Genomic DNA, 23,647 nt, shown 5'->3' with positions numbered 1-23,647 from the left:
CATTTCAGATGTGTTAAACCATTAAAGTATCCGCCAGCATATAAGCTTAATTTTGTTGCGTCAGTCAATAAACATCTACTGAGAACATTTTCTTTTAATCTACGTTGTATGATAATGAATATCAAGTACTGCATACTTAGGTTATCTAAACTATTTTGGGTGCATCACCACAATACAGAGCCACTTTTGAAAGCGAACACTTTGGTGGTTCGTTTAGCTCACCAGTCTGTATTTAAGCTTAAGCTGAAAGAAGAGGATATTTAAGGGGGGAATACACCTAAATTTGAATGAAATTTGAAGAGGTTTTAAGAAGGGATAGAGGAAAGAAAATGATTTTTGGAACACTAACAGACAGTTGATACCCACGCAAAAGCACCCCAGGTTGCTAGTGGACTAACTTGGTATCCGTCTATTAATTATTGACTACAAATTCCAATGTTAAAACTTCACTTAATCTTCAATGTTTCTTATTTCTCTTAATTTTACAAATCTTTGTAGAAAAACTACCCCACAACACAGATTCACGATATGATGATAGGGTTTTTCAATTGCTTGAAACGAGAATGAGATATTTCCACAAAAGGCATGTCAAGTGGCCGAAAAATGGCGTTAAGGTGTAACTCCCCCTTGAATAAGCTTATATCATTTTATTATTAGTTTTTGTGGCTTTTTCGTTTTAAACCCTGAAAAGTGACTCCGTTAGCTGTAATTTTTTTAAGTTTTTTAAGTTTTTCTCAAAAGTTGTAGTGGTGACCTCATGACGAGTGTGTTTTCTTACCTGTTTTGTACTGAGTTGAGTCCACTTTATTTATGTTGGAGGATTGCTCCAATGTATTGGATGAAAGAACACAATCTTCCTTTAGTAAGAGAAGTGCTAACTGTTGATCAGTATGGCCAATCGAAGGGAAGTAGAGAGAGGGAGGGAGAGCGAAACAGTGGGAAGAAATTGCCTTGAACTTAAATGCAGTGTCTGAGCTCTGATTCTCGTTTTCTGTGAGGTCTTTAGAGACTGTGTAAATTAAACACAAGAAAAGAGGTTGCAGAAGAAAGCAAGGTCAGCAAAATAGCCGTTGATGAGCCCTCAGAGTTTGATTGAGGAATGGAGGAAATAAGTGAGAAAGCCAAGGCTCCTGAGAGGGATCAGCAAATGATGTCTGACGAAAAAAAAGCCAGCATGGAGAAAGAGAAAAGCAAGCAAAAGACATAAGAGCCAAGGCTTTGGAGAAACAAGAAAAATAGTTCAAAATAAGGCAAAGAGAGTTATAACTTAAAAAAAAAAACAGGAGCAGTGTGCCCAACTACAGCGGCAAAAAGAAATGACACAGTAACTGATCCATCAACAAGAGCAACAGCAAACGATGTTTACTAACCTCCAGCAGCATCAACATTAACAGCTTCAACAGCTAAGCCAGATAGAAATGACTATAATGCAACAGCAAAGGTAGCAAAGGCAGCAAAACCAGGCACTAGTGGCTGTGCTAGTAGAGCTTCCCAAGACCGCCACCCGGTTGGGTCAGTTGGTAGAGCACCACGCTCCTATGCGGGAGGTCGTGGGTTCAAACCCCGGCTGGAGCAACACTCAGGGTCTTTAAATTAAAGTGGAACTAACCCTCCAAATTTTTTCCTTTTAATCTATTCTAATAACTTCCCTGATGATTCCAGCGAAAAAATTTTTGGAATAGCTTTTTCTCATAAATTCTTATGATTTTGTGAACTTTCACATTTTGGCCTGCTTTTGCTCCAACGCCGGGCATGAATGGAGAATGGGACGAGCTTGACTGTGACGTCATCCAAGGAGTTAATGCTTAGCGCCCAACGGCGTGGCAAAAGGACATTTTTCGATAGATGCGAGCAAAGTCTCCATCATGCCTGATTTGTGTGTTGTTTACGGTTGTAACAATGTAAGCGATTTATTAAATGGAGTAGGCTTACACAAGATACCATATTATGGTAAAACGAATCCAGAGGAGGTCAGGAGAAGAAAGAAATGGGTCGATTTTGTGCTGTGGAGGAGGGCAAATTGGACACCAAGCGAATGCTCTGCTGTGTGCTCAAAGCACTTCAAAAGGGAAGATTTCAACTGCTATTTTGCGGTTCTTCCAGGCCAAACAACTCCAAGCAACCCTCGATTACTACGAGACAAACTTGGAGTCTGTGTGTATCTGACAATTCAGTCGAACGATCCTGAATATTATGAAACAGTCGGATTGAACCAAAAGAAAAAGGTGAGATAATCGCTTGAGAAGATCACAATTTTTTCCTATGTTTAATGTCATCAAATCATCTGAGAATCAGTTTTTATCGACACTGCTATTTTCCTGTTTGCCGTAGATTATCAAAGAGGCGATTGAAGCGGCGAGAGTTGTTCCTGGGCCATCCAATTCGACTGAGAGTTCGGCTGCGGAGGAGGATAACCAGGAGGACACATTGGAAGCAGCCAGTAGCAAGCATGAAGAAATTAAAGAACCGGACCGCAGCGACGTTGGCAACCCGGAATTCCTATTCCCAGCCAAACATCCCTTACTCTGAGACAAACTCTGAGCCAAAGGGGCAAGTTGTGGGACTGCTGGAAGAGAACAGGCGTCTGAGAAATCAGGTGAAGTCTGTGAGGGCTTGGTTGGCCGTGAAACGGAATGCCTTGAAGAGCTTGAATAAACAGGGTAAGCAGTTGTGTTCAAACTTTGGGAATACAGAGATGTATCCAACAAAGGAAATATATTTTTGAACCTACTATAAATATAAACTGAGTATGCCTGTACTGGTACATCTGCAGGTGCATGGCTTGATGACTGGCAATAAAGCTTTGTGTTTTATTTCATTTGTTTTTTAATGCTAGACAGATTGTGCTTGAAATTATTTCTTGATTGTTAGGTTAATTGTTAGTTTTATTTGTATCTAGTGAGCAACCTTCAACACCAGATCTGTGATGAGAAAGAGACTAGCATGGACCCAACAGAATCAGAAGACCCCGAGGAGCCAGCTGATGATGACACACAGAGGTGCCTACGGAATCTGAGGAACAAGAGGAGGAAGATGATGATGATCTCTACGAGACTGAAAACGAAAAAACAGAGACAAAAAAGAAAATGAGGGAGAAGAAGAAGATAATAAAAATCCTGCACGGTTAGTATTTAATGCAATATATTTTAATATTTAGTCAACTCTGTCATGGCGACCACTTCTTGTAACCATTTTTTTCTCAGTTAAATACTGTTTCAAGAGCTCTCTCGTAAGCAACCACCAATCAAATTTCTTAAGGGACTGCAGCCACTTTTTAGTTCAGAAATTACACGTATTCTTTCGTTTTCAGTTTCCAGTAAGCAACCACCCAACATAATCACAGATGATCATTAGTAAATCATTACTCAGAAGTGACAAAAATTCAATTTTAATGATGCTACCCCAGACTGCTGTCAGATAATAACAGTTTACAGACAGAGAAGCTGGCTATAATTAGATCTGTAGGCAAAGGGAAATTGTTACATTGATCTGTTCCAAAACGTTATACAAAGTTTCATCAGAAGAATGAATAGATGTCAAAAAATCCAATTAATTTGTTTCTATTTGCTTAATTTTATCTGCTAAGTTGACATTTTTATGTAACTAATTAATCAATCCAGTGTAAGCCATATTTTGTTGATCTTTCCCGTAAGCGACCACTTTGTTGTGCCCCAAGGGTGGTCACTTACGAGAGAGTTGACTGTATCAGGAAAAATGACTAGAGGGAAATATCTTTCTTTTCTTTTTTTGTTTTGTAAAGTGTATATGCTCAGATATTAATTCCTCTGTTGATTCAATTGTTTTATTCACCCACTTTAAGGCTGAAAGTAACTGGCACAAATTTGCGAACTGAGCCAAAAAAACATTGCGTTTTTGACACATTTGCTGCTGCTATTTTGGTTTTTGCCACACATGCAAGACAGACAACCCTGCTTTGGAGGCCAGGCAGGTTGGGACGAAGGCAGCAATTGCTTCAACATGCAGCAACCCGAAAAGTCCCAAGCAAGTACAGACTCGGCATAGTCAGCCAGATATGCCCAACTCTTGTATTGCAGCTGGCAATTTCCTGTTGTGTATGGCCATATTGCTACCTGGTGGCTCTATGAGAAAAGTGTCACACATAATTGCACACATGGGCCTTGGTTGTGTGTCCCTAACACCTTCTTCAAGCACCAAAGGGTAAGCTACTTAATACTTTCAGGGCACCAGGGGTTAAAGGGGTTTTTACATGAAGAAAAACATCTTTTTTTATTCCCCAAAACGTAATGTAGTAGTAATTATGAAATGTGTGCTACAACTTGGTGACAACAAAACAATCTTCAGTATTAATTTTAAATTAATGTTTAATTGTCAGTGTGTAATGCTTTGTCTTAAAATCCTTTCAGAGCAAACTATTCCCAACCATCTCTATCTATTGGCAAAAATACCAGGCTAAATTGCTGGAGAAGGTGAAGGGCCTTAAAGATCATTCACTTTGCTCTTATCCAGGTATGTACAGGAATGTAGACAGCTTGAGTCTTTTACTTACTGTTTTCTTTACAGGACATCATTCACTGGAATTTAAGATCTATAGAGGGTCATACATCCTGATTTCTGTAACTTGAACAAAAAATCAAATTCCTTTGGTTTTACTGTTGAAACTCCTGGTTAATACCAAATTGATTTTAACTTTTCTTGGGAATGCTTGGAGAAATTAGTGCATTCAGGTCAAGGCAAAATTTTTTGTGTAATCCTTAGTTTCTTTATTCTTTTTCAGAGAAACCAAGCCAGAAGTAGCCCAGCCATGGAATTTATGGGTTTTGAACAGTGCATGCAGTATCTTCTGGGCTATGGCATTTTAATACAGACGTTCATTTCAGACTGCCATATTAAAATTGCCTCTCACATGAAAACTGTGCTGAAGAACATTGTACACTACTTTGATATATGGCATTTAAAGAAGAGTAAGTATGTGCATACTATGGATGAAGATACCATTTATGTAATAAGTACAGTATGGACTACAAATATGACCACTCAACCTGTAATGGTTGTGTTTGTGATGTCAGCCTAACATTTCATCACCAATGCTCTTGGTTCAAAACAAATGGTAAACAAAACATACAATGCAGTGAGGTCTTCTGTGGTTTATAACAATACTTCGCACAAACAGTGTAAACAAAATGCATTGCTTTCCTTTTTCATGAGTAAATTGGGGGGATCAAGTGTCAACAACTAATACAAAATGTGATTAGAATTCTAATATAAAACATTTGTTCTCTTTTTTAGAAATAAGGAAAATTCTAAGTAAGTTGTCAAAGGAATCAGGATGTGAGGCTCTGGCGGACTGGATAAAGCCATGTGAAAATCATCTATACTGGAGTGCTACATCTACATTCACTGAAAATGGCAAAGTCATAAGGGCAAAGTTTAAGTCATTTTTAAGCCACATCATCAACAAGCATTCCTCCCTTGCTGATCCAGTTTTCACTAAGTGTGGACATGATGATATACAGCCAAGAAAGTGGCTCCAAGCAGGTACATACACCTTAAAACAATTGAAACAAAATTGTGTGTAATAAACCCCCCTCTACATCTGTAATACTTATTTAGTAGGCTATATCATGTGGAGAGGACATGGGCACTATTTGCTTCTTTATAGAAACTGGTTAATCTAAGCCTTTGCAAGACAAAATTTGTCTTGAGTTGTTTGTCAAAATAGATCGGTTTGACGACCCTTTATTTCTCTCCCCCCACCTCCTCTTGAGCTTACAGCCACATAACCATATTTTGTTGATGTTTTTAGAGTTCCATTGTCTACGAAAAACTGTGTGCAGCTCTAACCAACAACAGTTTAATGAAGGGCATTAAACAAGCTTCTCCATTTGCACAAACCAGCTGTCTTGAGGGATTCCATTCTCTTCTCAACCATTTAGCTCCTAAGATGATTTCATTTTCATATGTTGGGATGTATTGGAGGTAAACATGAAAACCAATAATTTGTTATTATCTGCAATTAATTTGTGTTACTGCTGCCTGCTGTTTCCAATTACTTTCTTCAAGAGGGATTGTTAATAAAATATTTAAGTGGATATTAGTGTTCTTAAGACTTCGGTCTGGAATTGTCTGAGTTTGCATTGTTCTGGAAAACACTTGCTAATAACCAATCTGCCCAACAACATGGCCTCAAAAAGGGATGTGAAATGTAAAGAAAGTGATGGATCGGAAAGAGTACGAGTATATTACCCCAAATTCAAAAATGGAGAAGCAAAATTTCGTGACATAAAATCACTCCAAATTATGGTAATTATACTTCTTTTCAATTGAGTTGATATTGAATCCCTTTAAGTTAACAAACAATCCAGAAGTAACATGGGATTATGTGAATAACCATGTAAATTTATCTGTGGGATGTCCACAAAAGATACACAGCAGCAGTGTTCCTATCAGTTTAAGACGCAAGGATCACCTCAGGCAATAGGTGGGTCTGTAAGCTGGCAATCAGTGCAAACAATTAATTTCTTTAATACAAGTTTCCATGGTTGTTTTTACCCATACAGATTATGTGGAGGAAATATTTCAGACATGCTTGTCTTCAAGCAAAGATGAATTGAATGATGCAGCTAGGAAGCTAAAAGAGATCACCCCAGAACCAATGAATGCTATGCTTGACAAGCAGCCAAGAGAGGAAGCAATTCAAAAGAAAGTTAAAAGAGCCAAATTGGTTGTGGAAGATGTCCCCCCAACTTGTACACCAGGTATGCCAGAAGTTTACTGGAACCAGCTTAATGGTAATTAGGAGTCTGACTTTTAATAATAATTTGTTAAGAAGATGTGGCAATGAATGAAATATATCCTATATGGTTGAAATGTAGCAACGTAAAAGAAGGGTACTAAACATTCACAAATGGATCCAGGTCTACTGGTAGTTTGTCTAGTGTGGAAGTAGTTCTGAGAAGAACTGTTGTTGATGATACTGACTTATGTTAGCCACCTGAGCGGTTGCCGTCTTCACAGTCAGGTTGGTCAGGTTGTCAAAACGGCAGTCAATGTCCCCAACAACAGTTCTTTTTAGAACTAAACCAAACCTGGATGAGAACACTAAACAAACTGCTGGTAATATTTATTACATGAAATAAGTTACTAAAATTTAAGATACTGTTTTAACAGAACCCGACCTGCCTGTCCCGAGCACAAATTCACAGAAAGGAAAGAGGGGTACACAGGAAGATGCTGCCCAGAAAGCAAAGAAACCGCACTATTGTGCTTTATGCAAGAATCCCATGAAAGGACACAAGCAAGTTAAGCTTTTTTTCAAAAGAAATAATGCCAGGAAGTTTAAAGTTTAATGTTCTAAACAAATATATTTTAGAATTGTTCAGATTCAAATTATCACTTTTGTTGTGTGTTGTTGTACTTGTACAAGTGCCAACTTGTAAACCATTGAAAAACAATTTATCGTTTCAGTGTCTAGCTTTGGAATTTCCATACATAATTTTATGAGAACCTCAAGAAGATAACAACTGCGCCTTCACTACAATCTGTCAAGGTACTGGGTGTGATTCTCCTCATTGAGATGTCTCAATTATAGTTGTCTAAATTAAGACAAACTTACTTGTAAGTTCATTAGTTTCCTTGACAACTTAGTATTTACAATAGAATTCAAGACTTAAAAAGAAGACAGAAGTTCTGGACGACTCTGACCAAATGGCTTTATATCTCAGCTTTGTATGCCAAAAAGGGTGGGAACCCAAGAGTAAAGGGGCAAGAAGGCAGTGGTCACGATAATAACAGCTCCGTGCGCCAAGCCCCATTAATAAGAGATTTTGGTAAACCCATGTATGCAAAAAATTTTAGTTATCACGTCACTGCCCGTCCGGCGTACGTATATACATCCGCCCCTTTATGAAAGTCATTGTGAAATGTCACACTCAACCTGTGCGGCAACCAGTGTTTTTTCGGCGGGAAGTGGGATGGCTTACTTCTTTTAGAAAACAAACGAGAATTTTGAAGAACAGTAATTTCTTGTATTCGTTGAATATGTTGTCAAACTAGATATGTCGAGAAATCGCGCGACTAATAAGCAAATTTAAACCCCGAGAGCGACGAACAAACAGGCGAAATGTCAGTTGAAAACAGACATGTGGTGAGCTGGGTGAGTAAGCAACTCACAAGTCGCATAGATATTAAATGCATTTTTGCAGGCAACTGTCGGTAATTTTCCATATTTAACATACTTCAAATTATACACAAATACTTAATCGTTGCCATACGACAAATATTAGTGGATAAATTAATTTTGAACATTCACAGAGCTATTCACAGAGTTATGTTTTGTGTTGGACTTGTGTAATTCATTCACAGGGCACATTTGTAAACACGCAGTAAACATTTCAATATTTCGGACCACAGCAAACATTATTTTTGCTGTATTCTCCTTTTGTTAACGTTTACTTAGAGACTAAAATTATTTCTGTACGAGAAATATTCACAGAGTTATGAATTGCTTTGAACATTTTGTGTTGGACTTGTGTAATTCATTCCCAATTTGCAGTGCATAAGTTTTGTAAACACGCTCTAATTTTAAATTAAAGCGCTCACTGAAATATTTCAGGTCACAACCAAACATTATTTTTCCTGTATTGTGCAGTTCCAGAAAATATCCATACCCCCCACGGATGGTCAATGGAAATTCCGAGGAGGAGGGGGGCTAATAGACGAAAATTTCCGAGGGGCTGGGGGGGTGTTCCTATAAAGAATTTCTCCAGAGGGTAAGGAAATTCACGCAAAAACCGTAAGCGAGGCGGAAAGTTGGCTGACAATAATTTTCAGTGGCCACTGCGGAAAAATAATTATAATCCAGCACAAAAGCAGTGCAAACCATGAATCTGTCACGTTAGGATGTTATGCGTGACGCGTGACACGCATGCTCATTAGAACTTTATACATTGAACTTTGGAATAGCTCGCTCGCTCGTCGCTTTTCGACTCGATTCTTATGACATGGTGTCAGAGAGTAAAACATGGATAGTTTTCACAAGCCTAGCGCTTTCAGTTTCGACGGAAACATCAGAAAATTGGCGGAGATTTAAACAACAGTTTGATATCTACATAACTGCTTAAAGAAGCGAAAAGAAAGGCGATGGGGTCAAGATTGCTATATAGTTAAACTTTGCAGGAGAAGACGCCATTGAGGTCTTCAACACATTTCAGTTTGCCGAAGGCGACGCGAACAAGCTGGACAAAGTCCTTGAGAAATTTGAACAGTACTGTAACCCCAGAAAGAACGTAGTGTTTGAGAGACATCAGTTTTGGCAGATAACACAGAAAGATTCCAAAACCGTAGATCAGTTCGTGACACGTTTGAAAAACAAGGTGAAATCTTGCGAGTACCCACCGCCGGTTGATGGCATGCTGCGAGACAAGTTCGTGTTTAGTATACGAGATCTACAAGTTAAGGAACGATTACTGAGGAAGGAGAAGCTTACTCTGGAAAAAGCAATTTCTAAGGCAAGATCGTCCGAGGCTTCCAAAGAACAGATAAAAGCGATGGAGCCAAATGAGCAAAACATTGAAAATCCGACCGTGAATGAAATTCGAGCAGGCAGCGGTGACAGACAGAAGAAAAATCCTTCGCGTCGACCGAGACCAGGTTCGGGCTCACAAAAAGGAAAGTGCACGTTTTGTGGTTCTTCTCACTCGTGGGGATGTTGCCCTGCTTTCGGCAAAATATGTGATTACTGCAAGAAGAAGGATCATTTTGCGAATGTTTGCCGAAAGAGACTGCCGGATTTTGTCAGGAAAACAGTGCACACAGTCGCTGAATCGGAGGGCAGTGATAACAAAGCCGATTTACTGACCTTCGCCGTGGAGTCCAATGATGAATGCCCTTCTCAAGATGAGTGGCACGTCTCACTCAAGATCGCTGATACAAATGTGACTTTCAAAATAGATTCGGGGGCTGATTGTAATGTCATTTCCAAGTCGCTGCTTGATCGACTTCCAGTGGATCCCAAACAGTCCCGCCATTGCAAAGCCAAGCTGAAAGTGTATGACAGACGTCGAATCACACCCAGCGGCAAGATCTACCATCCATTCTTGGACTGAAGTCCTGTCTTGATTTAGGCCTGATAAAGAGAATTTACCGCCTTGAAGAGGAGAACCTAGAATCCGAGTATGCAGACGTGTTTGAGGGCCTGGGTGAGATTACAGGCGTCCAGCACAAAATTCAAATTGATCCCAATGCCACCCCTGTTGTGCACCCTCCCCGTCGGGTTCCTGTGGCCCTTCGCGAGCCTCTTAAAGAGGCGCTTCAGAGAATGGAGAAGCTGGGAGTCATTAAGAAATGTACAGAGCCCACCGCCTGGGTACACAGTCTTGTGGTTGCCAAGAAGAAGAATAACAAGCTCAGAGTGTGCATGGATCCTAGCGACCTCAATCGTGCCGTCAGGCGGGAACACTTTCCCATGCACACCGTGGAAGATGTGATTAGCAGGATGCCCAGTGCAAAAGTGTTCAGTGTCCTTGATGCTAACCATGGCTTTTGGCAGCTTAAACTAGCCAAGGACAGTAGCAAGCTAGCTACCTTTAACACCCCATTTGGTCGGTATAGTTACACACGTTTGCCCTTTGGGATAGCATCGGCCCCAGAGGTGTTCCAGAATGTTATGTCCCATTTGTTTCAGGACATTGACGGTGTTGAGGTAATTGTGGATAATCTTGTTGTGTGGGGGGAAGATGTGGAGCAGCATGATGAGAGGCTTAGACAGGTGTTGGACCGCTGTCGTGAGCGTAACCTCAAGCTTAACAGGGAGAAATGCCATTTTCGAGTATCCGAAGTTCATTATGTGGGCCACGTGTTGAGTGCAGATGGTGTCAAACCAGACCCTAAGAAAGTTGAAGGAATCCTTGCTATGCCAACCCCAGCCAATCGAGAATGCTTACAGAGGTTCCTGTGTGTGGTCACCTATTTATCTAAGTTCATCCTAAACATTTCTCAGAAGAGCGCTCCACTCCGCCAGCTACTCCAGAAAGATGTTGAATGGTCCTGGGGACAAGTAGAAATGACGCATTTACAAGCCCGAAAACTGCAATCTCGTCAGCTCCAGTCCTCAAGTTGTTTGACCCGAAAGAACCAGTGACCCTGTCTGTTGATGCAAGCTCAAAAGGTGTTGGTGCAGTCCTTCCGCAAAATGACTGCCCAGTTGCTTACGCATCCAAAGCCCTGACTCCAAGCCAGGAAAATTATGCGCAGATGGAAAAAGAAATGCTGGCCATTGTCTTTGGCTGTGAACGCTTTCATGATTATTTGTATGGGCAACGAGAGATTTCAGTTGAAAGTGATCACAAACCGTTGGAAGCAATCCTGAAGAAGCCCATTCATCAAGCACCCCTCCGTCTTCAAAGGATGATTCTCAGGATCAAGCCTTATGCAGTTAATGTTAAGTACCTACCTGACAGCCGACTGATTTTAGCTGATACGCTCTCCAGAGCATACGTACCCAGCAAAGCTACAAACCAACCTGATGAGTTTGAAATTCATGTCCTGGACTCTGGACAGATGTCTGAGATGATGTTTTACAAGTTGAGGGACGAGACTAAGAGTGACCCTGAACTTCAACAGTTGCAGAAAGTTGTCATGAGTGGCTGGCCGCAGACCAAGGTAGAGACACCAGTTGAGACAAGACCTTACTGGAACTACAGAGATGAAATAAGGTGCTATGAGGGTTTAATGTTCAAGGGTGATCGCATAATTGTTCCCCACAGCCTGCGACCCGAAATCCGACAACGCATACACGCCGCTCACTTGGGAATAGAGAAGTGCAAAGTGCGAGCTAGAGGAGCAGTGTTTTGGCCAGGTATCAATAGTGCAATTGACAAGTTGGTATCCAAGTGCAGTACCTGTCAGCAACACCAGCGAAGCAACCAGAGAGAGCCTTTGATTCCTCAAGAGGTCCCCGAGAGACCCTGGGCGACAGTTGCAGCAGACATTTTCTACTATAACGGGAGAGACTACCTGCTTGTAGTTGACTATTTCTCAAACTATCCTGAAGTAGCTCGCCTTTCCAGTAAGAATAGTGAAGCAGTTATCCTGGCAATGAAAGATATGTTTGCGCGTCATGGAATCCCTGAGAGGCTAATCGCAGACAACACGCCTTTCAACAGTGCGAATTTTAAGGACTTTGCCAGCAAGTGGGAGATAGAAGTGGTAACCTCAAGTCCACACTACCCAAAGTCTAATGGTCTCGTGGAAAGAAACATGCAGACTGTTAAGCAGTTACTAAGGAAAGCTAATGAGTCCAAACAGGTTGCATTCCTCGCGTTATTAGAGTTCCGTAATTCCCCTATCAGCGGAATGGATGAATCCCCAGCAGAACTACTTATGAGTAGAAAGCTTAGAACACGACTGCCAACTTCCAAGAACCTCCTTGAACCGCAGCCTAGGTCTACTTCTCAGATTCGTCACAACCTGTTGACACGTCAACAACGTCAGAAAGCGTTCTATGACCGTGGCACTCGGCCACTTTGCAAACTTTACGAAGGCGAACCTGTGCGAATGAAGTGGGGACGGGATTGGACACCTGCGGTGGTCGTCCAACAACACCAGACTCCTCGTTCGTACATTGTGGTGACCCCAGATGGAAAGCAGATGCGTCGAAACCGTTTCCATCTTCAGCCGACCAAGGAAGAGGCATCGCCAGCCCCAAGCCCAGCATGGGAAACAGTAGCCAGTGATGAGTCAAATCCTTGTATGCAGCCAAACACTGATGCTGGTATCGAAACGCCAGAGATGGAATCACAGCCTGATATCCCGCAAACGAATCAACCCATCAGAAGAAGTCTACGGGTCCGAAGACCACCACAGCGTCTTATTGAAACTGTATAGTGACACCGTCAAACTGACTACAAGTTTAAACTAAAAGAACCTTTGGGTGATTTTGTAGTCACACGCCCAAAACCTTTGGACTGTTTGAACCTTGTTTAATTGTTAGAACCTCGTTTATTTTCGAACTGTCTTAGAAGAGGAGATGTCACGTTAGGATGTTATGCGTGACGCGTGACACGTATGCTCATTAGAACTTCATACATTGAACTTTGGAATAACCCGCTCACTCGTCGCTTTTCGACTCGAGTCTTATGACAGAATCATTCTGGAAAAAGTCAATTTTATAGTAGAAGTGTTGTCTGGTTAATCCTTCTGATAAGCGAAAGTAGTGTGAGACAGGTATTTTTCTTTCAACTTCGACTTCGCGGCGCGATCAATCAGCCTTGTATCATGCCATGCATGGCTGTGACTTCACAATCATTTGAAGTTCGAGTTTGAAATAAGTAAAAGCTCTCTTTACTCGTATTGTAGCACCAAATGAGGATTTAAAAAGGTTTCTGAACAGAGCAACTATTTTGATGAGCATGGTCTTTTCGTAGTTCCACAGGCTAGTTTGCGGTTGAGATCTATTTCTGACCCGATGAAATGTACAATGGGCGTGCTGTCAGCCCTGTCCCGGTTGATGAATTTATTTCCCACGGAAAATTATTTTACCGCGGCCCCAGTCTTTCACAAAAAAGATTTCTGGAAAAAATGGAAAAGATTCTGCTGAGATATTTCCATCCAGTTAATATTGACGAACATTGCAGTTGAAATTTGATTCCGTGGCACTAAACCCAAACTTTCCCGATGGATGCAAATTTTGCTCAAGATTGAATTCTGTTGGACGTGTAACAGCGAAGTTTATTTGATAAAAACCTGACATAAAATGTTGAAAGCACAAATTTCTTTTCTTTCTCGAATTCATTTCATTCACGAACTCAGTACAGAGATAAGTATTAAAGGGATACTCTAGACCCCAAAACAACTTTCGCTTAAAAGGTAGCATTTGGACTATAATAAAGGGTAAACGGCACAAAAAGTTCAAAAGAAACAAATAAAAGGCCGAAAATTGCCGGAGAAAGGCGAAATTTTCCCCTTTTTGAAGACCGGAAGTAAAAATCGTCTTTAGTGAAGCACGTGATCGATGACGTAGAATGAAGAACCGCTCTTGTTTACAACACTGAAGAGAATATGGATTCTGGGGATTAGCGCAGTTCTTTTGCTTGTTTTTCTTCTGAACAAAATAGTACAATCGAAATTGCCGACGGAGCTATGTTAGCAGAGCTATGAAGGCGCTCTGTCGTATGTGTTTAGCCGTGTAACAGCGAAGTGAACTCGGTTACGGACTCTACAAAACGAGTGCGAAGAGGTGTTTAAGAGCGGATTGGTAAGCGACCAGTTATGCATTCTATCGCAAATTCGGTGTATTTCACATCAGCAATGAGATTTCATTGGCGATTGAATACGTTTTGAGTAGCATTAAAGTTTCCTTTTTATGGTACGGTGTTGTTATTTGAAATCCAGTTTAGTTACATTTTTTAAAAAAATCCACGTAAATTTTACCCCGGGAATTCGCCCGTTAGAGACGCAGCGTACAAAGTTCAGCGAAAGCTTGGAGATGTGGGCAGCTTTCATTATAACGATTCACACTTTACAGGAGCGGTACCTGTACAAACAGCAATACTATGACAAAGTCTAAGCCCATAAATAAATTCGGAAGTCATTGTGTTGTGCTGGGCCTTTTGGGACATTAAACGAGTTTATACCTTTCCTTCCATATTGCATATTGCGTTCTATTAATACCGCATCCGAGCTCACTTTACAGAGATTTGTTCCGCTAAGTAATGATACTGGCAATTTTTCGTTGTTTTCCATTTTAAAGCAAAATAAGGCCTTTACCTTTGATATTATGCTGATTTAGAAACCGGTGTTCACCTTTGTTGGTCATTTTGCCCTGTCGCGCCGTGGATACAGCGAATATATATGACTGAGTCGCGTACCTGAACTGAACAAGGTTAATGAAATAACTGCGCGTGTTCAAAAGGTAAGCTTAAGTATCATTATCGGCTAATGCTAGTTTTCTTCAGGCTGCACTGCAATAACAATTTCTTATTATTTTTCAAACATACAGTGAACCCTAGCTAGTTCTGGTGGAGTAGCTTGTTTTGCAATCTGTCTCGCGCGAGCGGCTTCATTGGACGTGCTGTCCTCCACCGGGCCTATGCTCTTATTTTCTGATAGTCCTTCTTTAAAACAAGATTGAAATGGCGTTTTGTGAGCTTTTTATCTTTCCACAGACACAGCTGTGATAATTTGTGGTTGAGAACAGCCTTCAGAAAAGTGAGCAGAAGTCGTGGGGTTAGTAAACAAATCGAATCACGTGTGTCCGAACCACCCGTACAAAACCCGAAAGAAATGCGAATTATTAAGACCTTTACCGTTGTTACTAGAATTGAGCATAAAGCAACCATAAATCGATACGGTATTATTGCATTTTCCTCAAAACACGAACTATACATTTTATTTTGGAATTTTAAAATCAAGCCATTTACCGAATCTTGCTAAAGAAATCCAGAGGAATCTAACCGGAAAAGGTTTGGCGAGTTCTTCTTTCTACGTCATTTCCAGTTTTCGGCCCAAGCGCTCCTTCGAATCCCATGGCGAGAAACTTTTCGTTTTTCTAGGCAAAATAGCGGAGATCGAACTCCAAATTTGGTAAATATCTTTTATTTGGGTCATAAGCTTTTTGAATTTGGAAAGTTGTTTTGGGGGCTAGAGTATCCCTTTAAGTGCCGAGACTAACTCCACGGCTAATTAATTTTGAATTTTTTAAAGGAGAACCTTGTGAAACTGTTTACAAATTGAAGGCGAGTTTCAACTCTTGTGCATGCAGCCAGTTTTCGACTGGGTTTTCAAAGTTCTTCAAATTCTACTTGATAAATTAAAATCCAGCATCGTATATTCAATGTGCAACTTATATTCATAGCAGTTTCTTTGCGGTAATAGCAAACGTTTTTCTGCAGAGGTAATCATAACGAAAATGGAATTTAAGGCCGTCGTTTTTAGGTGAAAAAGAAAAGTTGTAACGTGATAGAGATTATAATTTCTTAAGCGCTCAAGAAGGTTATAAACGTAAACTACGCAACAACAAAGAATTAAGCCGTGTTTTATTGACGTAAAAGATCGACCATTTTAGATTTTTTCCAATTTTTTTTTTATATAATTTTTGGAAAAGGATAAACAAGTAATATAGCAAAGTGTTGTAAATAGTTAAACTAGAGTAGTCGACATTGCTTCAATAATTTACAAAAATTGGCCGTAATAGTGTGAGTCGTCAATTTTCTTAGTCTAAATGGATTTTGAACTTCCGAGGGGTTCAGGAAAGAGGGTTTTAAAAATGGGGAAATTCCGGAGGGGTGGGGGGTTGATCATAAACCCTCTGGAACGGACATTCCGAGGGGGTAGGGGGTTAAAATAAAAAAAACATCCGTGGGGGGTATGGATATTTTCTGGAACTGCACATTCTCCTTTTGTTAACGTTTACTAAGAGACTAGAATTATTTCTGTATGAGAAATATTCACAAAGTTATGAATTGTTTTGAACAATTTGTGTTGGACTTGCGTAATTCATTCGCAATTCGCAGCACATAAGTTTTGTAAACACGCTCTAATTTTTAATTAAAGCCCTCAATGAAATATTTCAGGCCACAGCCAAACATTATTTTTCCTGTATTCTCCTTTTGTTAACGTTCACTACGAGACTACAATTATTTCTGGAAGAGAAATATTCACAGGGTTATGAATTGTTTTGAACATTTTGTGTTGGACTTGTGTAATTCATTCGCAATTCGCAGCGTATAAGTTTTGCAAACGCGCTTTAATTTTAAGCGCTCACTGAAATATTTCGGGCCACAACCAAACATTATTTTTCCTCTATTATTTTCTTACATTTTAGTTAGAGACTAGAATTATGTCTTTAGGAACAGTACGCCCTAATTTTAAAGTAAACGTTCAAATATTTCGAACCATAACCAAACATTTTTCTTTATTTCTTTTCTTGTAACGTTTATTATGAGACTATAAATATTTCTGTATGAGGAATATTTACAAAGTAATAACTTTTGAAACAAATATTTTATTTTTATCCGAGTGGCCAAATTGCACGCGTGGAAACATTAAGTGGTAGCCAAATTTTCTTTATTGTGCACATTTCAAACTTTACACTTTATTAATAATTTCCACAGGAGAAATATTAGAGAGAGAACGTAATTTTTTCATCCACAAGTGTTTTATGCTCTCGAATGTCATCGGAATTCAGCAATGTGATCTTGCACGATCAACAAGAACAGCTTATGGTTCAAAACATTTTCCACTGACGCGTAAAAAGTTTGCTTGATATGTACAACTCAAGGCAGGATGAAGAATTTGTAACGTTATTACGTTCATACAATAAGCAGAGTAGCATGTATATAAATGCTATTAAAAAGGAATTGTGAAGCTCCGCCTTTAGGCTTGGCTAAATATATATATTAGTAACAGGCATCCCAATGGGGTTAACCAGGCTCTTTGGTAGGGCATAGAGCATAAGACTGTAGAGGGGAAAAAAAGAAGCCTAGAGGGGTCTTGAAGAGGGAATGTCCCCTTTCCAACACCCCCTCGTCTCCTCAGTGTTTTTCCCCCTTAACTCTTTTGCCAGCCCTATGCCCCACTATGGAGCCTGGTCCTAGGCTACAATATTATTAGTGGCACAAGAGAGGAGAAAATAAGCCCCACAAAGACATTTACACTTCCCTCCCACTATTATCTGAGAACGAGAACAATGCAGTTGTACATTGAGCGAGCATTCTTAAAATTTACAAATTTTTGCAATCTTTAATCTTTGTGATGTCAAATCAAGTTATCACAAACTCCAGTGGTTTCAAAGCAAATTGGCTTCAAATGCTTTTTTTTTACTGACAACCCCCACCCCAAAGCAAATCTCCACCCCCTATTCTGTTAAAATATATAAATATTGGTGTATTTATTATCAACCTTGTAAAACTTGTGTATAATAAAAACATAGTAACAAATATTAAAATTTTTACGCTACTGTTCTTCGTCCTGGGCAAACCCGGTATAAGATTTGCCCCCCGTGACTGGAAATTCTTTCCGTATGGCAGCGAGAGCACACGAGGGTAGCGGGATTCGTTTGTTTCCCATAAATCCATATACCAATCTACAAAACTCTCTGTAGCCAATGCTTTGTAAGTATCTGTTAATGAAACATTAGTGAAAGCATAATTAGAAATGCCTCACATCGAAACGTCAGCAGTTTATACACACCACTACAAAACCTAGAATTTGCTAGGGGCAAAGCGATTATTACGCGCCAAAGCGCGCGAAAGAGTAACAATAAGAAATTATCTCACCTTCCTTCGGAATCCCTAGTTTGGCGATATCGCTGGTTTGTTTTCGTTTTCAAACGACCAGTAGCCAGTCGTAAACTCCACCTTTATAGGCAAACTGCGTTGAAACTAAGATGTTCTGTGATACAGTTGTGAACTGACTAAAAAAACAGATTCTGTAACCTTGTTAAACACTTAGGAAGAACGGACTGACTTTGCGTCTGCATGGAAGCAAGCAGTGACTTCCGAGTAGTGCATTTTCTGCTGAAACTGTAGAACAAGTAGTTAACTTTATTATGAACATCGCTGAACAGCAAGCGCTCCTTCTCCCTGGACGTGTACCTGGACTTAAAAGAGTTGGTGTTAAATTGCTGCCATCAGTTTTAACTAAACATGGCCTTTAAAAAATGCATACAGAAATCAGTACAAGCCAGGGCCAACACTCTGTCAGATACTAGAAGTTCTGTGATCTTTGGAATCAACTTCGCCCTTTTGTTGTAATTATTCGACCTGCCACAGACTTATGCTAGACTTGCCAGAGAAACAGATATTTAATTCAGAAAACTGGAAATCTACCCAAAGTTCAAAAAGTCTCGCCACAGGAGAAAGGGATATTTATAAGAACTGTTGTCTGGCATCGAATGAACGTATTTACCACCAACATTATCCTGCAAATCCAAATCAGCCAGGGCCTATTTACCCCACAGGAATGCGCCATATTTGATGTTTGCTGCAAAGCTATACCTAGACAGGTGAATTTTCTCATTGACAAAGATGTGATAACTGGAATACGTGCCAATGGTTTGATTTCGTATGTACACTACTTCTTCCAGTGCCATGGACTGCATGGGACAGAAGTGCAACTTCATGCGGACAACTGCGGAGCTCAAAATAAGAATTCACTTTTCTTTGCTACTACATGTAAGGTGTTATGACCGACGAGAAACGAAATATCGAATAATGGGAAAAAAATTAAAGGGTTAAAAATATTAAAAATGGAGAAATTTAAAAATAAATCAAATTTACAGATTCTTTTCATTAAGTTACCCATAACAGAAATAAGAATCATACAAGTACCGTTTTAGGGTGCTTTGTTTAATTTCTTGATTGTACAAGGTATTTTTGTCCCATAATGGCAAATGATCAAAAGAGTAGTCACTTTTCTCAGCACATGGGATCATGGCTTCTGTAGCAGAAGGTACAGTCTAAGTGCAAAGGTTTTCTACCATTTTTTGCACAGCTTGGTTTTGACTACAGGGATAGCTACACTAATGACGACAACAGAGAAAGAAGTAACCTTTTGACTGCTTCTTAAGGAATGTCGAGACAATACTTTGATGATTTTCTGGCCATTTTACATCCCTGTTGACCTGCATTACGGCTCATTGTCTTTTTAAATCTTCCAGATGTTTCCGATATCACCCAAATCATCATGTTAGACAGCAATAGTGAAGGGAAGGAAATTAAAGTGCCTTTGTGTCAAAATAACGGAAGCTTAGTTTCACTGAAAATCGACTAGTCTGTGCAAGACAAAAACATGTCTTGATCTTGTGCTGTAAAATTCAATCTTTGCATAATGAGCTTAGGCTTAAGCTTATATTCAAGGCTAAAGCTTAAAGTAAACTATTTTATCTATAAAATCTGGGAAAAGTGGTCTAACTATATTCAAAAACATGAATACTAGTCGACTTTTCATTTGAATTCTATAAATCATTCTGTTAACCTCTGTGCGCTGAATTTATTTCATTTAATATAGGCTTCACAGACAAATGTATGAAAACTAAATGACAAGGAATTAAATCACATTGAAATTTCCAAGAATGTCTGAATAGTTTTTAGAATATCGATGTGCTGGGAAGCTAACTGCTTTAAGTTATCATCAAAAACATTTTTCCACTACATATACTCTTCATTGTAATGCATACTTCCTACATCAAAATATTAGCTAAGAGATTTACCTTCCCCCAAGCCTTACCGATTATCAGTTTGTGTCAGGCGATGATCAAGTAACAGGGAAAACGTTCAACAGAAGTCGCACAGGGCCAGAAAATGAACAGAATTGTACTTCCATAACCCATGAGTGGGGAACAGCCTCCTTTCCTCTCAGGCATCTGTCTTGGCATTCAAAACAATGTGAAAAATCTTTGCACTCCCGTTTTGCAAGACCTGTTTTGGTCACAGGACATATTAAAAAATGCTTCCCTGTCACATTTCTATTTTTGTTGTGTCCTAAATTAAAAGAATCTGTAATTTGATTTATTTTTAATTTTCTCTACCTTTAAATTTTTTTTAACCCTGTCATTTTTTCCCGTTACTCGTTTCTCGTTACTTCGTTACTCTGTTTAGTAACACCCCTTCACAAGGTAATAGACTACCAAGACACAAAAAGTTTTTCCCAGACTAGTGTAGAGGAAAAAGAAGAACTGTTGCTTAGAGATTAAAAATACAAGCAAGTAAGCAAAACTCAAAGAGTAACAAAGTTTCCTGAATAGTTGTATTACAGTGTAGGCACTAACTGAGCCGCATGTACTGGTTTTCCTTTGCATGGAATTTTCGTTCAAAAATAAAGGAAACCATTGATGGGACGTAAAAAACTATTTAGCTGCTTATGGGTGTTCACATCACAATTTCATGCAATTCAAGCGTGCCATCGAGAAATAAGCAACTCTGCTGGATTTTATTGCACAAAGGGTCTCTTTATTCCTTTGGGCATTCACTTTGGCAGCCATGAAGAATGATGTTCGTTTCAGCTTGATTGAGAAAAGGCGAGAACTTTGCAGGAAGACCAAGAAGCAAATTCAACAGACAGGAACAATAGCCTAATTAAGAAGAGCCACAAAGTTGCGAGCATATTGCTTTGTTCTTGATATGTGTAGGAACTGCGAAGAATCTGTGGGGACATTTAAGGTGGTCTTATACCCTAAAAATCGCATTTTTTGTACACTTGGCCGATTTTTTAAAAATGCTATAAGTGGACACTTTAACCATTTCTTACATTATTCCGTGGTGTTTTTGGGGAAAAATGTCATACGAAGACATAATTTGTCAAAACTATTCGTCTGTCCAATTATTTTGCCTTAGAAACGCCCTTAGCAACGGTTGTTTACACTCTTTGTTCCAAAATTTTAAAGGAACTGGGACTCTTTCCTAAGGCAACATACTCTGTGATAGTTATATGACGTATTTAAGGTCTTGTGGCTATAACCGCTGGCCGTATTATTGCTTTGGCAAAAAATAATTTGACAATTTTGCTTTCGATCGAGAAACGTGCTGTCTTCACTTTCTTTCAAGTTAAATTTAGGTTTCTTTTGTAGTTTCAACAAAAATTTTAGATTTGATGGCTAGAACTGGCCATAGATCTCGTAAACGCAAGTTCCAGGGGAATCAGCATACTCAGAGAACTACAAAATCACAGAAAATCGAAGATGTGGCGATCAGCATAAAAGCAACTACCGTAGGCAATCAGTCCGCCTCAGAACGGAAAATCGGACCCAAACTTGAGGCTAAGGGAGACAAAAAAGAACAAACTGGCAGCAGCAACCTGACTGGGTATCGCTTGATAGATATGGAAATTTTGGCTAACGTGTTCAGCCTTATTTGTTGTCAAGAATGTGGTGAGCAAAACATTCAGTTCTCTGAGATATCCTTTCGAAGGCATGGCAGTGCATCCTGTCTTAGTTTATTATGTCTGAGTTGTGGGTGGGATCATTGATTTTACTTGTCAAAAAAAGATTTCTAGATTCTATGAGGTTAACAGAATACTTGATTATAGAATGAGAACAATTGGGCAAGGGGAAGCATCAGCCAAGAGATTTTGTGAAATTAAGAACATGCCTCCTCCACCAAAACCAAAGGCATACAGTAAACACAACAAAGCATTGCTCAAAGCATCCAAATCTGTGGCAAATAAGACCATGAATGATGTCAAAAAAGAAACCCACAATTTGAATGGTCAAGATCTGAATGGATTTTCAAACTGGGGTTTCTTGTGATGGAACTTGGCAAAAAAGGGGACATTCATCACTGAATGGCTGTGTTGCAGTACTGTCCATTGATACCGGCAAATGCCTTGATGTCGAAGTACTGAACAAAGTCTGTCAGACCTGTCAAAGGCATTAGCCCAGCAATGACTTGCAAGCAGAGCAGGAGTGGCAACTAAACCACGCAGCAAGATGCAAAGCAAATTTTAAAGGCTCAGCTCCAGCAATGGAAACAGAGGGGGTGAAGCGAATTTTTGACAGGAGCGAAGAAAGGCATAAATTGCAATACACTGAATATTATGGGGATGGGGATAGTAAGGGCTTCAATGGAGTAGAGAACACTTACATGGACAATGGACTTAAAGTTGTAAAGAAAGAATGTCTTGGACATGTCCAAAAGCGTGTGGGGACAGCTTTAAGGAAACTTAAGAAAGAGAAAAAAGGTACGGGTGGAAAAGGAAAGCTGACAGACAGGATGATTGACAGGCTCCAAAATTATTATGGCAGAGCCATCAGGAGCGATGTTGGCAACCTGTCAAAAATGAAAAATGCAATTTATGCCAGCCTCATGCAGCCTCATGTTTTTAGTTTTTCACAAAATACTTTAAGTCAACACTCAAGAACATATGCGAGCCTGTGGAGGCTATTAACTGGCCAGAAGTCAAGCAATGCTATGCGCATTTGCATTTGGTGATTAAACAGTGGATGTTTTACTGGGTCTAGACATTGTAAATTTTATGGCACTGGTGGAAGTCAGACGTGGGGAGCACACAGAGCAGTATGCCAAGTTAATGCCACTAGGTTGGTTGCCATTCCAGCCTCAGCAACCACCAGTGGTCCAGGAAAGCGCATCCTGTATGTGCAAGTGTTGGAGACTGAGGAGGATGTCAGCCAGCAACTGCGCAAGTTCTTGGACAGACTCATTTGATGTTTGAGTGGAGACAGCTCCGTCATACACACACAGTGAGAAGAGAGCAATGGACACGCAACATGCTGCCGAGTGGTGTCTGGGACTCCTGGGGAAGGCCGACCAACTGCTGTTGCCTGTCAACTATGATACAGTTGCCCTGAAACGTTTAGAGTCTGTTGAGTGTCGCCTACAGTGAGAGCTGAAGTTAGCTGAAGGTTTAGAAAAGGAATTGATGCATACGTAGGAAAGGGGTTTGCATGTAAACTGTCGGAGCAGAACGTCTGATGGATGAAGAATGTTGGTTTTTGCCACAACACCCAGTCATCTCGCCTGAACACTATACCATGAGTTGTGTTCGATTCTGCTTCAAAGCATGACAGGATCCGCCTCAATGACTTCCTTGAGAGAAGTATGATACACTCTCAGGAGACTTTTCTGACATGTTCTGTCATGTGTGCTTGAGACCAGAGGACTTGCAAGTAACCATCAATTTAATGTGTATCTACTTTATACGTTTCTGCTCAACG

General features: G+C 39.9%; 2 protein-coding genes and 1 pseudogene across 2 annotated transcripts; 2 read left to right on the top strand and 1 right to left on the bottom strand.

The window, feature by feature from the left end:
- The first annotated feature begins 678 nt into the window (after nucleotides 1-678).
- On the top strand, nucleotides 679-4,033 carry LOC146470774 (uncharacterized). The gene is made up of 3 exons (XM_085121597.1): nucleotides 679-2,660; nucleotides 2,900-3,123; nucleotides 3,821-4,033. Exons 1-2 carry the CDS (start codon nucleotides 2,270-2,272, stop codon nucleotides 3,088-3,090), a joined length of 582 nt encoding a protein of 193 aa, XP_084977723.1. The 5' UTR covers nucleotides 679-2,269; the 3' UTR covers nucleotides 3,091-3,123; nucleotides 3,821-4,033.
- LOC146470773 (uncharacterized) lies at nucleotides 3,913-8,651 on the top strand. Its single transcript, XM_085121625.1, has 5 exons — nucleotides 3,913-3,949; nucleotides 4,028-4,179; nucleotides 4,757-4,943; nucleotides 6,540-6,737; nucleotides 7,150-8,651. The coding sequence occupies exons 1-5, from the start codon at nucleotides 3,913-3,915 to the stop codon at nucleotides 7,326-7,328; spliced, it is 753 nt and encodes a 250-aa protein (XP_084977751.1). The 3' UTR covers nucleotides 7,329-8,651.
- Nucleotides 8,652-17,931: 9,280 nt separating this feature from the next.
- On the bottom strand, nucleotides 17,932-18,948 carry LOC146470772 (uncharacterized; annotated as a pseudogene).
- Nucleotides 18,949-23,647: the final 4,699 nt, after the last annotated feature.

Source organism: Pavona decussata, unplaced genomic scaffold, assembly GCF_977016875.1.
Source record: "Pavona decussata unplaced genomic scaffold, jaPavDecu1.1 SCAFFOLD_111, whole genome shotgun sequence".
NCBI lineage: Eukaryota > Metazoa > Cnidaria > Anthozoa > Scleractinia > Agariciidae > Pavona > Pavona decussata.
Note: the sequence above shows the minus strand (reverse complement) of the source record. Positions and strands in the feature narration are given on the sequence as shown.